The following is a 16,801-nucleotide window of genomic DNA, read 5'->3' on the forward strand; positions in this document are numbered from 1 at the left end:
TAATAATTAAAGAATATTAAATAAAATAATTTTTTACTAATTTTAACGAATTTTATTTGAGTTTAATTTTTATGTATTGATAGTATAAAATGTATAATATACAATTACAACTATTTTTTTAAATGATTATTCATGTAATTAATATAAAATGTTATTTACTTATTTATATTAATGTGGCATACTAATAATATATCAAAATTAAATTCATTTTATTTTGTTATTAAATATTTTCATATATATTAATAAATTAAAATTTGATGTTATTATGATGAGGAGTGACGAAGTATTGCTGAAACTGAAAACTTTTCAGGTTGCCAGATCTACAATGTAACAGTGGCTATGCACGCATGTTGGAGTAAATTCTAGTCGGTGCTTAGTTGTGAGCACATACAATACACACAGAACTTCAACTCATTTTATTATTGTAACATTTTTCTGGTTAATATAAACGACACGTTTTGTACATCAGTTCAGCTTTTTTTTTTCTTTTTTATTAATCCGTTATGTAATTAAGCATTATTAGATATCAGACAAAGCTTTTCTTCATTGGAATCGAATGCTGAAGTCAAATTAATTAAAGATAACATAAATCATCATCTTATTTTTATAGTATCTTAGTGTAGTGGTTTTATTTAATTCATATATATACATATGGATAAAATGCTATTTAGATTTCGATATTTGAACCAAATTCTAATTTAGTCAATAACGTTTTAAATATTTTATTTTAATTTTAAAAAAATTAAAATAAATTTAATATTATTCTACAGTTAAATTTGACATGAATAATTAATATATTTAAAAGTTAATATAACGTTCGATTTTAAAAGTCCTACTTAAATGAGTAGTTTTTAGATACACATTGTATTTATCATATGTCTTCCATTCGAGAGTAATTTTTGAATTTTAAAGAACTATATAAAAGATCGAGTTATTTACATGAAAAATAACATTTCATGTAAGATAACTGAGATAAATTCAATCAGATTGAACAATTAAGATAGATCCACCAGAATTTTAGAAGATGTTTAATATGTTCAGAATTTGAAGAAAAATCTCATTTTTCTTGGGCCATAGAATCAAGTAGTCTAGTGATAAAAATAAAAAGTGAAATTCTTACAGCAAATTTTAGAGCATTGGTGGTGATGAAAGGCACATGAAAAAACTTGTATTACTATCAAAGTAATTTGGTTGTTGGAACAATAACAACAGTGACAACAATAATTTCTAGTGGCAATAAAGATGCAGAAGCAATAAAATTGTGGCATAGGCATTTGGGACATGCTGGTGAGAAAGCCTTGTAAACTCTAATTAAACAGGGACTGCTTAAAAACGTTAAATCTTGTAAATTGGAATTTTGTAAGCATTGTTTGATGGAAACAAAAAAAAAAGAGATTTGAAACTATGATTCATGATACTCAATGTATTTATGGGTTTTTGTTGATGATATGATTAACGAGTAGTATGAGTCTTCATTTTTGTACTAGCAACATTTGCATTACGAGGAGTTTTTTCTTTGTTCTTCAGTTTTAGACAATTTTTCTTTCAGTGTCCTTTCTCACGACACAAAGCACACTCGTCTTTGGAAACTTTGGCTTTTGACTTTGATCTATCTTTTCTACTTTTTGTTTGGTGTTTCTGATGTCATCTCACCACCAGTGCTTTATCTACTACCGTCTGTTTGTTTAGCTTCTTTTTCTATTGTTTTAATTCAAGTTGCACCTATCATATATCTCACATTTTAAAATGGTTCTTGGACTTTAAAGAACAAAAAAGATGAGATTGTTTACATGAAAAATATTATTCCACATAAGACAGCTGAAATAGGTTCAATCAAGTTGAGGAATCAAGATAGATCCACCAGAATATTAGAGGATGTTCGATACATGTCGAGTTTAAAGAAGAATCTCATTTCTCTTAGGGACATAGAATCAAGTGGGATAGTAGTAAAAATATAAAAGGAAATTCTTACAGCAAAATATGGAGCATTGGTGGTGATGAAAGACATCCGAAAACACTTTCTTTAATGGAATTCTCTTTACATAGTCAGTCAACACTTTAATGCTTCACTACTGGAGAAAATATATCATTATAGTCGACTCTTTTCTTCTTAGCATAGTCTTTGGCTACCAATCTTGACTTGTATCAAATGTCATTTTTATAAGAAAATTCTTATTTCTTTGTAAACACCCATTACATGCAATTGCCTTCTTGTTCTTTGGTAGTTGTGCGAACTGTCAAGTGTTGTTCTTTTGAAGAGATTTTATCTCTTCTTCCATGACTTCCTTCCACCTTTCATTTCTTGAGCTTTGAATGACTTCTTGAAAATTGGATAGAACTTCTTCATATACGAGAAGTGCATATGCCACTATATTGACAAATTGTGTAGGTTTACAAGTTTCTCGTCTTAGTCAGCTAACTGCAATTGATTTTGACTGCAGCAAAAAACTTTCAGGTGATTCATTCGTTTCAACTGGCTCCACTTGAGTCATACGGGTTCAGTTGGTGTGCTTTTAAGTGGGCTAACATTTAGCTACTCCTGCTAACTGTGATCTTTTTTGTTTTTGGACATTAAAGACAATATCCTTTCACTCCAAAAATAAATCTCATAAAGAGTCATAGTCAATTGCAGGTTTTCTAGAACAAACTTCTAATGGTGTTTTACCATTGTTCGCAGATGATGACAAGCGGTTAACAAGATGTTGTGCATATCTCACAGTTTTTGCCTAAAATTGTCTGCCTAATCCAGCATCAGATAACATGCACTGAGCTTTCTCTATTAATGTCTTATTCATGCACTCTACCACTGTAAAATCTTGCAAAATACTAAATAATTAATTAACAATTAATAAATAAATTAAATGAGAAAGAGATTATATGATTGAACGATGAGATTGAGTTGATCGAGAGGATAATGGAAATAGGATTATATGATTGAATGATGAGATTGAAATGATTCGAGAGGATAATGAGAAGGAGATGATATGATTTAATGAGGAGATTGAATTGATTCGAGAGGATAATAAGAATGAGTTTGATTGATATTTGAGCTTCTGGGGTAGACACAAGGATTGTGGTTTTGTCTCGCTTGCTTTCAATCGGTATTTAAGCTTCCGGAGTGAATGCAAGGATTGTGATTTTGTCTCGCTTGCTCTCGGTTTATAATTGAGTTTTTTGGTTGGAGGTGAGGATGGTGGTTTCATCCCACTCACGGAAAGGCAAGTTGAGGATGAAGAATTCACTCTCTTGTATTTTGAGGAATGTAAGAAAGGTGGTAGGACACTCATCCCCCGATTTATTCCCTGCATTCTCGTTAATTGTGTTTTTAGGGATGTAGGAAGGTGGTAGGGCACTAATCCCTCGATGTTTGAAAGTGGTAGGACACTAATCTTCTCGATATTTTCTCCCACACTTTCTCTCTGTCTGTAAGATAGTAGGGCACTAATCCCTCGATCTATATGGAACGGTTTCACCAGGGGAAGGTGGTAGGGTACTAACCCCCTGATAAGATTCTCTTTGGTGTTTGTCTCTAGAGGAAGGTGCTAAGCCATGCTCCCCCGATTATATGCCTTCTAGAGATGCGCAGCAGAGAGACAATATCCGGGTTAGCTACCGGATATATTGGGTTTGGCTGTATAACCGACAGATGAGCTCATTGGCCATAGGACAGACATACATCATTTGTATTTGTGTGTATTGATTGGGTGTGCATTGTGTATTTGCCTTGTCTTCTTGATTAAATGTACGTACATGCTACTCAACCTAATTATTTTATTTGTTCTCTCTACTTGTGTATTCCTTGTATTGTTTTGTATGTGTTTGAACAAACGAGAGGTATCTTATGCTGGTGTCAGTTGATGCTGAAGGCTGTTCTTAATGAGATGATAATAATTAAATGAGTGGATGATGAAACTGAATACTAATTGATATGTGAACTCCCTGGGTAGATGCAGTGGTCTGTCTCACTCCCTCCGGGTTGAGAATTTGAGAGTACTAGTATAACTGATGTAACATCCTCCCTGAGGTATTACAATCTCTAAAATAAAATGTGTATATATAATAGCAGAAAGAATATAATAGACTATGAGCATTGAAAAATAGGTAAAACAAAATCGCAAAACTAAAAGCGCAATGCTCCGGAAACAGAATGACTTGTGTATAAAGAAAACTATAACTATCGAATATAAGATAATAAAAGTAGGAATAGAGAGCCAAAGATACAAAATAACAAGCTCCTAACTCAGCCCGCGAAGTCAAGGCTAGCCGGAGAATATTTACACGTATAAATATACATATCCAAAATCCAAATGTACATAAACAAAATCATGCTTCTCTATAAACCTCTAAGAGGATCAAAACAAATAAGTTATACGGAGAGAAAGCTAACTACACATATATATACATCACTGCACAATAAAATAACCTAGTAACCACTTCACCTCAGGGGCCCAGACGCCTAACGAGATGTCTCTCGACCTGCATCTGAAAAATAACAACATAGTATGTAATGAGAACCGGAGGTTTTCAGTATGGTAAAGGTGTCACACACATAATAAATAAGGTCTTGGGAATGCCAGAGGCAATCCTAGAATGCTGACACTCAGATTATAGAACTTAAAATATTAAAAAGAAGCCATAAAAGGTGGTTTACTAAGAATATCTGAACCTAACTTAACTTAATTCTAAATCTAAGTCATGTACTGCCATCCCTCCATACCTCCATCTCCGTCAGTATTTCACAGACAAGTAAACAGATAAAGGCAAGCACGAGAAGGTTACAAGTACAGCAGGTAACAAGTATACATTTAGCATGACAAATACACTTAGGCGCACCCAGTTAATGCATAAACAAGTAATTCAAGTAGTATGCATATGATGCATGCCTGTCCTATGACTGATGAGGCTCATCTGTCAGTTATCCAGCCAACCCGACAAGTCCGAAAGCTTTAGACTGTCCCTCAACGTGCATCCCCAAGAGTCTATGCATATCTTTTTCTCAAATAATCAATATTGCTCAATGGGGGCTAACATTCCCGGGAATTTATAGTGCCCGGTCACCCTTACTTCATAGGGTCAACAGAGTATCGAGCTTTCAACCTGGTAGACGTGGTGGCAAACCACGGTACTTTATCTAGGGAATCTCGTATCTCAGATCATTTAATCATTCAAGCCAAGTTTCATACATGATCATTCATTTGATTATCAAGTCAAGTATCAGACATGATCATCCGTAACATTTCATAATCAATTCATCACTTTTCAGCTTACTTCACCTCCAACTCATCTCCATTTCCTAACTTCATCTGATTATCAGGTGTAATACTACTATTCATGACTAAAGGAATAAAAATAGAGGTTTAGAGGTTTGAAATATAGTTTAGAATGTTAAAAATCATGTTTGCTGAAATAGGGGCTACGCGTGAGCGTGGCTCACGCGTGCGCGTGGGGTGTGTGAAGCTGCAGCTCGCACGCGTCCCTTTGTCATGCGTATGCGTGGGTGAAAATTCCATGTCACGCGTGCGCATGGGTCGCGTACGCGTGGACATGCTTAATACCCCTTACGCGTGCGCTTAGCATCAGTCACGTACGCATTGTCAAAATCCCATGCCACGTGTCGCGTGGACGTACGTTCTCTTGAAAAAACACAAATTTCAGTAGCAGAGCTGCAGAACCACAAGAAAACTTCTTGCATTATCACATTCAAATTACATATTCCGCTTCAAAATTTCTGACGGGCATAACTCAATAGTTTTAAATCATTTTTCTTCCTTTCTTGAAACGGCATAAACTTCATGACCCCAATTTTCATTTAAAATAAGTTGAAATCAATTTGGGGTTTCGGAAGCCAAGTTATAGCCCGCCGAAGTTCAGTCCAAAACCAAAGTGCAACAAATCTCAAAACCTCATTTTCAACTCAAAAATTCCATTTTATACACTTCCAAACTTACCAAATTAACATTACATTCCCTTCCTCATTACCGTAGCAATCATCACCAAAATCATAGTCCAAATCACCACTAATTCATCAAGCATTATCAACTATAAAGTCACATTCTCAAATCCATCATCATCAAGCTATTTACTTCTCACAAATGTCAAATCAAATCAACTAATTAACAAATTGCTAAGCAATAATTACATGCACATTCGTTCCAGCCTATCCTATGGTCAACTAGCCTAAGTTTTTACAGAATCTTACATATTAAATGCAAGAAACTTAAACCATACTTTGCCCGATTTTCACGTAACGATCAAGGCAATTTATCCAACACAGACACAGCAACTCAAAATTCAATAAACACTAGACTCAGCTTCCTCCAAGTTCCAATATTCATAATTTCAAGCTCTAATTATTTATTCACAACCTAATACACATTTATAACACATATATACCCAATTTAATACTCAAAGCTCAAATTCAATGAAATTAAAATAGAATTATCGTATCCTCAGCTTACCCAAGCTCCACATAAACAAGAGTGAATGTTTTCCTCAAACTAATTGGATCCTAAAACTTCAAAAAGCAAGGACTTTCAATACCCATACCATACTTTCAAGAATTGGGGGAAATGAGTGGCTGAGAGTATTTAATAACTTACCTATGAAATTGTTCTGATAGAAACGTAGAGTTCGACGCGGTGAATGCGTGGCCGCAAACGGTGTGGCGATCGGAGCTCGGACGGAGGAGTTACAGCGTTTTGAAATCACCGTAAAAGGTTTCGACGATCTTCTCTTCTCCTTCCCCTATTTGCTTCAGCGCTGAATGTTGCTGAAATGGGGAGGATGAGGAGGCTGGGTTCATTTAATAGGTTGGTTCGGTTGGATCGACGGTCCAATTTGGGTCCGGTTCAATCGGTTTGACTCGTTCAGTCCAATTTTCGGACAGTTTTCTTCGAAATTAGTGTCAAAATTCTCGTTTCAATGAGCTCTATCCTAATTTAATATAGTATTCACATTTCTGATCTTCTTTATTAAAAACTAATTATCTACTAATTTAACAGGGTTTACAAGTGAGAACCCATATTGAGACTGTTGAGATTTACTAAGACTATTGAGACTGAATGTTGTTATTAATAATTGTTAGAGACTATAAAACTAGAAGGGTTAAATACTGAAATGAATAATCCTGACATTGAAAGAGATGATGATTTAATGAGGAAAAAATGAGATTTAAAGACCACTACTATAGTTGAGATTTAGTTTACCTACCTTGAATCGAATTGGTAAGAACCCTAGGCTTGAACCTTGAATGATTGGAGATTAAGATTACCTAACGAGTTCATGTGGTTATACATTGTTTCGATTTGGAATTATTGCCCTGCTGAAAATTCCGTAAAGGATGATGTTCTCACCCGTTTTAGGAATGATTACATTTCAGATGTAGGTTCCAGCGTTTCTCAGAGGTTTATCGGAAGGACAGCGAAAAAGACCTTTTATTCTGCTTTAATTTTAGACTCTCTCCTTCTTTTGGAAACTCTTATATTATGCTCTTGTTTTAAAGACTTGCCTTTAAGGGCTTATAATGTATTTTGGAGATATAGGTTATGTATATCTAACTGTTTTACTGTTGTAACTCTAGCTGGTCTAATTTTTACGAGTCGAGACTAGATGATACTCTTATATATACTTATATATGTTTCTTTACTATTATTTTTCTGTCGAGCTTTTGATTATCTATGTTCCCGACGCACTTATGTTTACTTTCGAGTGTGAACAATTGACGAATTGTCTTTCATTCGAGTTTTAAATTTTTCTACAGGCGTCTAGTATAATATTCCTTTTCATATATATATACCAATTTTAGTCGTAACACCAAACCATACTTAAATTATGACTTAAACATAAGACAATGAATAGTAGGATGTTACAACAATCCCATTCTATTATGATGCATTTCATTCTAACTGTAAAGTACTGTATAATTCCATAATTCTAACAAAATTTTGGATTGGATCACTTTTGTATTTTCCACCATTGTCTGATCAAAATTAATTTGCTAATAGATTCAAATTTGACTTCACAAAACTCTCGTCAAAACAAAGGTTCATACAAAATTAACCATATTAGTTAATATTCAAAATCATCTCCAAAATATTATCTTTATAAATTCTCCATTGTGTCAAATATCTTTAAAATAAATTTAGTTCAAAACTCAACTTTAAACTCTAATATCCCTTATTAAGATTTTAGACGGTGACTAGAGTGCACACAAGAGCTAACGAAAGCAGAATTTAGCAGAATTTGACACAAGAGGAATTAACGTGGTTCAACTTAAAGTCTACATCCACGAACAAAAACGATAAATGAATATTTTACTATAAAATATATCAAAGATACAAATAGGTGACAACACGACAATACCTAAATCAAAATCTCTAGTGAAATACCAAATAGATGATCAAAATTTAAATAAACATAAATCTTAAATACATCCAAAATACTTATCAGTATTAAATCAAATGGTGTATAGTCTCAACTTTTAAGAGAAGTAAATAAGAACAGATATTTTTGACCAAAAACAAAGAGAAGACACACAAGACTGACAAAAATCTTCTCTAACCAAAGAGAGACCAACAAATAAACTTGGTATACAAAATACAAATGTCGAAGAATTCTAAAATTCTAACTAAAGAGTTCTTACACCCAATGGGTCTCTAACTCTATGGACTACATTATAGAATGCTTGATTATGAAACATCAAACCCTAAGCCTTTATATATGCACCAATGAAGCCACCAAACATACAAAAATATGAACACAAATTGTATTCATACAAGTCTCCAATATAAATACAACCAAGTCACTGAACATACATACCTACCAAACACACACATGTATGTGAATACAAAATTTCAATTTCGTACCTTCACATCCAAAATTATTATGCATGTTCAAACATCTTAACCATTTGATCAAACTTTAAACAAATTTTTGATGGTCTTCCCTCAAAACTCTACCAATGTATGTAACCAAAATTTGATCACCATACATGCAAAATTGATTTTGATTTTCTTCACAAAAACTTTAGACACCATGTCACAGTGTCTAGGGAGATTCCAAAGTTCTACGGCGAAGAGAACCTCGCCACCATTAAGAAGTTATTGGGAGGGTCATTGTTGCATCCTAGCTTTTCACGCATGTTGGAGTAAATTCAAGTCGGTGCTTAATTGTGAGCACAATAATGTACACACAGAACTTCAACTCATTTTATTATTTGTAACCTTACCTTGTATGGTTATCAATGAATCAATATATTTTCCATTTTTAACTATTTTGTTGCTTTCATTTAGAATTAATATAACGGTTTTGCTAAGTAAACAATGACTTTTGTAAACAATAAATTATCTTTTAAATCTTAACATTAGGATAACCATTCGCACACCTAGTGAATTGAACATCCATCCATTGTTAACTGTGTATAAGTAAATCGAATAAAAAAATAACCATCCAATTAAGAATAATCAATATAGTCATCTGCATACATATTGAATTGAACATCCGACATATTTATTGTTCACATTGCTTAATATTCTCGTTGTCTCATTATACTTGTCCTTAATACAATAGAAGGTGATATATATTCTCCTAAGATTTTCCACATCTTTTGTTGACTATTATTATATGTTGTTCGCGGGTAATAATGGATCACATGAACTTTTTCCTACCATATGATGAATGATGATGATGAATGAAATGTCTCAGCCACGTGAGACACAAGGCTTCTTTAATTTACTTGTGTTGGTGTCAGAAAGAGTAAAATCTATCTTCTTCCTTGTGCAGTTGTGAATGACCCAAACAATAAACAGAACAGTACATAACAACAGTTTGTGGCTATTTTAATTTAATTTTCTAGCCCTAGCTGTAAAGTTTAGAACAAAATTATGCAAACAAAATAAAGTGTGATGATTGAAGTCAAAACCATATTTGATGCTGATAAATAGAATTATAGAAGTTGACTAGAAGCAAATAGAAAAGGAAAATGATGGTACAAATGGAATATGATGATCAAAACTTACAAGAACAAGGACGTTTCAGTGGAAGCAATTGGAATTGCGTGTTTGCCTGCTGTTTATGTAAGTGAAGAGACAAGGTTGGATTTAGTAAGATTCCACTATTAAGGGGACCACCTCCCATACTCCATTCACAAAAAAAGGAAAAAAAAGAAGAGAAAAATGTACTCGGATACAAGTTATACAATCCATAATAAAAAGTATAATTTATAAGTAAAGTTGTTATGATACACATCAGAAAAGTCACAACACTTTTCTTCTATTCTGTACATTTTTTTCAGTTTGTACTGTAAACATCTTTTTATATTGAGATATAACATTGTTAATAATAAAATTGTAACTTTAAAAGTTGTACAAAGGAAGTAGTATGGAAACCCTTAGATTAAACATGTCTTCAAAAGCTATGTTGAAAACTTTGTTGATAGGGAAACTAAATAGTCCATGCTTGGTTACTATTTTCACATTTTAATTTTGATATTGGCTTCACAATAATATTTCTAGTCTTATTGGAGTCTGGTGTGTTTCACTATAATTTGAAATTAGCTTTTACAAATCTGACCCTCTAATTTGTAAAATCTCAAATTTCTGTCTTCATAAAATTGAACCATCAGATTTCTTTAGAAATTTTGTTACTACTCAAATTTAAAGGTCTAATTTGTTAATTAAAATAAAAAATTCTATATTAGAAAAAAATATACCGACTAACCATTAGTGGATAACACAATCTTTCTCCACATCTAAAAAATTCAGCCGTTATTATTTTCCTTGGGTTCCAAAATCCTTTTTGTAGCACCAGGTATCTGAAAATCCAAACTTATTTAATGAGTCAATGGCCAAAGAAATGGATTTGGGCTCCGTAGTTTTCCACTTTTTCTTATTAAATTTGTGTTCGCTTTTAGGTCAGATGCACAATTTGGGTTCACGTACATTTTTGGGCTTAGGCCCCGATTTCTTACAAAAATAAAAAAGAATGCTCAATAAAAAAGTTCATTTGTTTTTCTGGGATTAAGTTCCCATTTTTGTACCACGTACCTTTACAAAATATATGGAAGTCCAAGAGAAAAGAAAATTGGCAAAAAATTTGGCTACGTTGTAAGAGAAAATGTGACAAAAAAAGATGTCCGACCCAATCCATGAACAAAAACACAAAGAAAGCAATAAGGATAAGAAAGAGACATAAAAGAGACTTTAAAGAGGAAAACACACGAATTAAAAGTGTCACATACAAATGACATTTCTCCAATTATACTAGTCTTCTCAATCTAAAATAATATACTAGATAATATATACACTTAGAATAAAACTGAATCATCAAATAGACAAATCCACACTGCCAATCAAAGTCATTGCTGGAACTCTATCCTATCTATATCGTATGCACTCATCATCAAGATGTGATATATAATTATGTATCTTGAGAATAATATCTCAAATTAATTTTTAAATAATATTTAGTTGGAAATTTTTGTTTCTAATAATATCTCAACTTGTTTGACTTTTGAGTTCTGAAAGCCGACGCAAAAAGTTCTGCTTAGGAGCGCAAAAATCCACTATGAGACATTGAAAGTAACGTCAAATTGGTAAAATTACTAATAATAGGATTGATTGAACCCATTACTCATATCGATTTTTTTTTTTACATATTGGTATAATTTTGGTGTAATACTTAATCATTGAATTTTATAGTATTTTTTAAAATTATGGGAACAGTACAATACGCCCCCCTTGTATTTTTAAAATACAAGGAGGGCGTATTGTCAATACAAGAGGGGCGTATTGTACTGTTCCCACAATTTCGAAAAACACCATAAAATCCAATAATTAAGTATTACACCCAAATTTTTTCAATATATAAAAAAATTAACCAATCATATCAAATCATAAAAATAAAAAACATTTTGTTAACGAGGACTTTTAAGTTTTAACATATATTTTTTAAAATATTTAAATAGCAAAGTTTAATGGTCCCATCTATATTTAAATATTTTTATTCATAAAATTTAATTAAATTAATTTAAATTCAACAAAATCACTAACATAATATATACATAAATCATACATTTCTTCTTTTTTATATTATCTCTTTTTCGTTACGTATTTTTTCATTTCTTTTTTTTTATTATTGATGTTATTACAATATTTTTTAATTTTTTTGTTTTATTTTTTCTTCTATTTTTCTTGTTAATAAAAAGATAAAATATAAAAATTACAAAAAGATGGAACAAAAAAGAAAATATAAAGTAAAAGAAGAAGATGGTGATGGTGAAGGCGAAAAAGAAAAGGAGAGTCTTGAATTATACAAAATTTATTAAAAAATAATACCAAAATTTTTTAACCGTAATACAGAAAATTTCTTAAGTTTGATACAGAAATTTTTTACCGTGACACATGTTTTTATTAAGAGAATGAAATAAGAATAACTATGAAAAGGTAAAATAAGAAGGAGAAGATAAAGAAAAAGAAAATGATAACGAAAAAGAAAATGAGGAGGAGAAAAAGCTTTGAATTGTGCAAAATCTATCCAAAAAATAATACCAAAACTTTTTAAGCGTGACACATGAAATTTTTTAATTTTGACACAAGAATTTCTTTGCCGTGACATAAGAAATTTCTTAACCAATTAAAAGTTATCAGAAACAAAAATAACACTGAAATTTTTTAACCATGACACAATAAACTTTTTAACTGTGACACATAAAATTTCTTAATAAACTAAAAATTATGAGAAAAATTTTAACTTGTGTTTATTTGAAAACTTTTTGTGTCATTCATTAAAATTTTTTATGCCATTTTTAAGTAAAAGATGTGTTATTTTATTATTAAATTGATTGAGTAGTATTGAACTCATATCTAAAAGTGGTCATTTTTGTGTTATTTATAATAAATTGTTGTATTTTTTAGTTTCAAATATATTTAAATATATTTTGTTGGTTGAGTGAGTTAAGATTTTTAAATTTGTGATTTTTTAATTTTTTTTATGTTATTTACTAAAAATTTCTGTATCATTTTTAATTAAATAATATATTTTTGTTATCACTAAATTGATTGTGTGATTTTGAACTAATATATAAGAAATTTAGTTATTCTTGTGTCATTTGTAATAATTTGACATATTTTTTGAATTTAAAATATATTTAAATGTATTTTGTTGATTGAGTGAGTTAAAATTTTAAAATTATAATATTTTAAAAATTTCTTGTAATTTTTATAAAAAATTTCTATGTCATTTATAACTAAATGACGTGCCTTTATTATTATTAAACTAATAGTGTGATATTAAACAAAAAATAAAAAACAAACGATGATGTTGATGGTGATGATGTGTTAATGAAGAGGAAGAAGAGAAAAAAGATGAAAAAAAAGAATAATAAAAAGAAAAAAATGCGCATAAATATTTTTTTTAATTTGAATATTCACACAGTTTAAATGTATTAAAATATTTAAAACTTAATATTAATTAAATTTCTCCCATTTCACGTAAGTATAATACTATTTGTTTAAAAGTTAGGCTTAAGATTGAAGTTTTGGAATGTTGATCGACCAGTTTCTATTTGTCTAGATGTGTGGGAGTTAAGCTGGTCCAAAATGGCGTTCAACAATAGCAAGTAACCTAATCTGATTGATACAATGATATGTGAAATTTGAAAAGTTGACAATAACCATTCAGTGAACTCTGTTTCAAATTATAGGGAACTAAACTTCAAGTAATGCAATAAAATAATGTCATTGTAAACAATCAAATCTTATTGAAAATCAAACTCAATGTTGCACTGTAACAGAAAAAAAAAAGTGAAAAAAAAATGATTTTGGACTTCCATAAATAACAGAAATTTAAAACTTGTTACAGGAAAAAATAAAATCAAATCGAAAAAGAAGATTTCAATGCTTTTTTTTCCCTTGGACAGAGCAAAAATGATCCTGTCCAAGAATTGTTCTTCATCTGCTATGAATCCACCACAAGAGATTAGTATATGAGTTACCATCATCAAACCCCTTCAACATCCTAATGTTGTTCAATGCATTTTCCTTATCATAAATCCCCTGCAATGCATAGGTAAAACCCTTCCAACCTTCTACATTTGTTTTACCCTTCAAAGAAGGTAAAGTCCATTCAACAAGCTCCTTAGCATAAACACCATCAGAGAACAAAGGTTCAGTGATTGGCAACAATGGCAGCACTTGTATGCTAAGCCTACAATATCTACAATCCGCTGAAGCCCACCATAGCTTAGTGTCCCTCTTATTAGACCACAGAATCCCAACAATTCTATTATCTTTTGAGAAATCTTGTTCATACAAATTGTCCTCAGATTTCACATGCCACCATGTTTGTGCAGCTTGGATCTCCAATGCTAAGAGGGTTGATCCGGTATCAAAAAGGCGCGAGTCGTCGAACGCTAGCCCCATCAATGCTGCTGCATAGTATGCATTCACAGCTTCACTAGTACTCTCTTGATTTCTTCCATCTTCGAATTCGGTCACTCCTGAAGCCCAAGAATGCAGAATGTAGAGATCAAACATCCTCAACCGAGGATAATTAGCATTGAATCTTGGCCCCAAGTTCAAGAAATCATTGACAAGTGAATAGGCTTGTGGCTTGTACTCTTGTCCCCAATCAGGATCAATCTTTGCAAGAACAGAAATTCCATAAATGAAGTATCCTATATGGTAATGGTGATCATTATAAACACCAAAACCAAAATCACCACCTGAATCATTAGACCCTTGTAGTGTAACAAGTCCACCCCATTTTCTCTCATACAGAAAGCCATTCCCTTTGAGTGTTCCTTTCAACCAAGGCTCAATGGTTTCCTTTAGGAACTTGGCAATTTTGGGAATCACAATGGGATAAGACACTTCTTCTGCTATTAGTGCCATTCTTGCAGCTCTACCAACCAGCTTCCCATAGAAATATGATGAAGTTGTGTTCAAATTTGAGGAATTCAGCTCCTTAACATCTTTGTTAAGTGCTGAAACAATCTCCTTGTATGAACCTTTTTCCACACCTTTGATTGAATGCCATGTTACAGGAACATTCTGAGCTTCCAAAACCCATGAGTCACCAACAACACCAACAAGATCTCCATCAATGCTTCTGTACTTGAAACCATTCAGAACAGTAACATTATTATTGTTCTGTTTGAGAAGCTTGAGATGAAGAGGGTGAGCCAGCATTAGAAGCTCCCCGGATCTCCTCGTCTGCCATTTATACACAACCCTGAAATGCTTCTTGATATCTGCATCACCAGACACAGGGTAACAAGAACTGAACCTGTCAAGTATTTCACCACAGTTTGAACCGTTGTTGTTAGATTCATCAGGCAATGCTGCAACTCTAATGATTCCATAGAACGGATTCGATAAAATCTTAGAGCCTTTGTTGTACAATGCTATTGGAGAAGATGTATAAAAGATCCACGTCTGATTGTTGTTGAGCTTAAGAGTGTACTTGGTTTTGTCATCATTGGAAGGAAACAAGGAAACAATGGAGTGTGGTGTTGTAATAGAGAGACTAGTTGGTTTTGTAAGAGAAGCGGTTATAAAGGGACTTCCTTTAAGAAGAAAGAACCTTAGATTGGAAGAGGGTATGTCTAAAGTGACACCAAGATCACTATAAGATGAGATTACATGATCTTTTTTTGTTGGGGCGGTTGTTTTTTGAGTAGAAGAAGAGATGGTGATGTCAGGGACAAAAACCTGGTACAACATGGCAGCAGAGAATAAGAGAAAAGGGTAAGAGACAGAAAGAGAAGAGTTGGAGGATTTGATGAGGTAAGGGTGGAAGTACTCATGTTGGTCACCATTTTTGAGAACAAAGTTTTGGAAGAAAGAGTTGGTTGGGAGTGGAGATTGAAGGAGGTTTTGGGAGAAGAATGTTGATGGATCTGGTAGGACTGTGGACTGAACTTCTGGGAAGAGGAATGGTGGAGAAGGAGGCATTTTTAGTGGTGGTGGTGGGTGGCGGCGGAGGAAGAGAAGAGAGGGTGATTATTGGTGAATGGTGGTGATGATGGTGACAATGACAAATAAAGTTGAGTGGTGAGGAGTTTTTTATATGAAAGAATTGAGGAATAAGATAAACAATTGATTGGGATTTAGGAGAGTAATTAAATGCTAGATATTGACTACTTGACAAGGATTAATTGTGAATTTGTAATGCATGGTAAAGGCCTAAATTAAAGGGAAACACTATTTTATACATCAGTTAAAATTTTATACATATATAAGTATAAATTTAATTAAATGATTCTAAATTTTTTTTATTTCGATTAGTATATTAAAATTAAATCTTCATAGATAGCCAAACTATTTAATAGTAAATTTTAAAATTAAATGTTACTCTTCTCTAAAATATTTGCATTATATATTATTTTAGTGTTAAAAGAAATTATAAAACCTTTTTTGCTTTAATTTAAAGGTGTATTCTAATTTCTAACGCTTTAATTTATTAAATTATTATGTATTTTAATTAGAATTTGATTTTAATATACTGTTTGTATAAAAAATTTTAAACACATCAAATTACATTCTGTTATAGAAAAAATAACAATTTTTTATTAATGACGTAAATGATTATTTAAAAGATGAATTTATTATTATGCACATTATTTTTTAACAAAAATGAGTTTATAGATACTAAAATGAAAACAATAGTGAAAATACAGAAATATTATTATATCTATCATGTTATATTTTAAAATATTTGGAGTAAAAAACTAGCTAAACTAAAATATGAATTACATATACGGCTTTTTATATAAAATATAAATAATTTAGTTATTTTGTATTTT

At 31.8% G+C, this 16,801-nt stretch overlaps 1 protein-coding gene across 1 annotated transcript; it reads right to left on the reverse strand.

Moving 5' to 3' along the window:
• Nucleotides 1–13,733: 13,733 nt before the first annotated feature.
• LOC107486629 (probable endo-1,3(4)-beta-glucanase ARB_01444) lies at nucleotides 13,734–16,090 on the reverse strand. The gene has a single exon (XM_016107185.3). The coding sequence runs from the start codon at nucleotides 15,948–15,950 to the stop codon at nucleotides 13,947–13,949; it is 2,004 nt and encodes a 667-aa protein (XP_015962671.1). The 5' UTR covers nucleotides 15,951–16,090; the 3' UTR covers nucleotides 13,734–13,946.
• Nucleotides 16,091–16,801: the final 711 nt, after the last annotated feature.

Source organism: Arachis duranensis, chromosome 4, assembly GCF_000817695.3.
Source record: "Arachis duranensis cultivar V14167 chromosome 4, aradu.V14167.gnm2.J7QH, whole genome shotgun sequence".
Lineage (NCBI taxonomy): Eukaryota > Viridiplantae > Streptophyta > Magnoliopsida > Fabales > Fabaceae > Arachis > Arachis duranensis.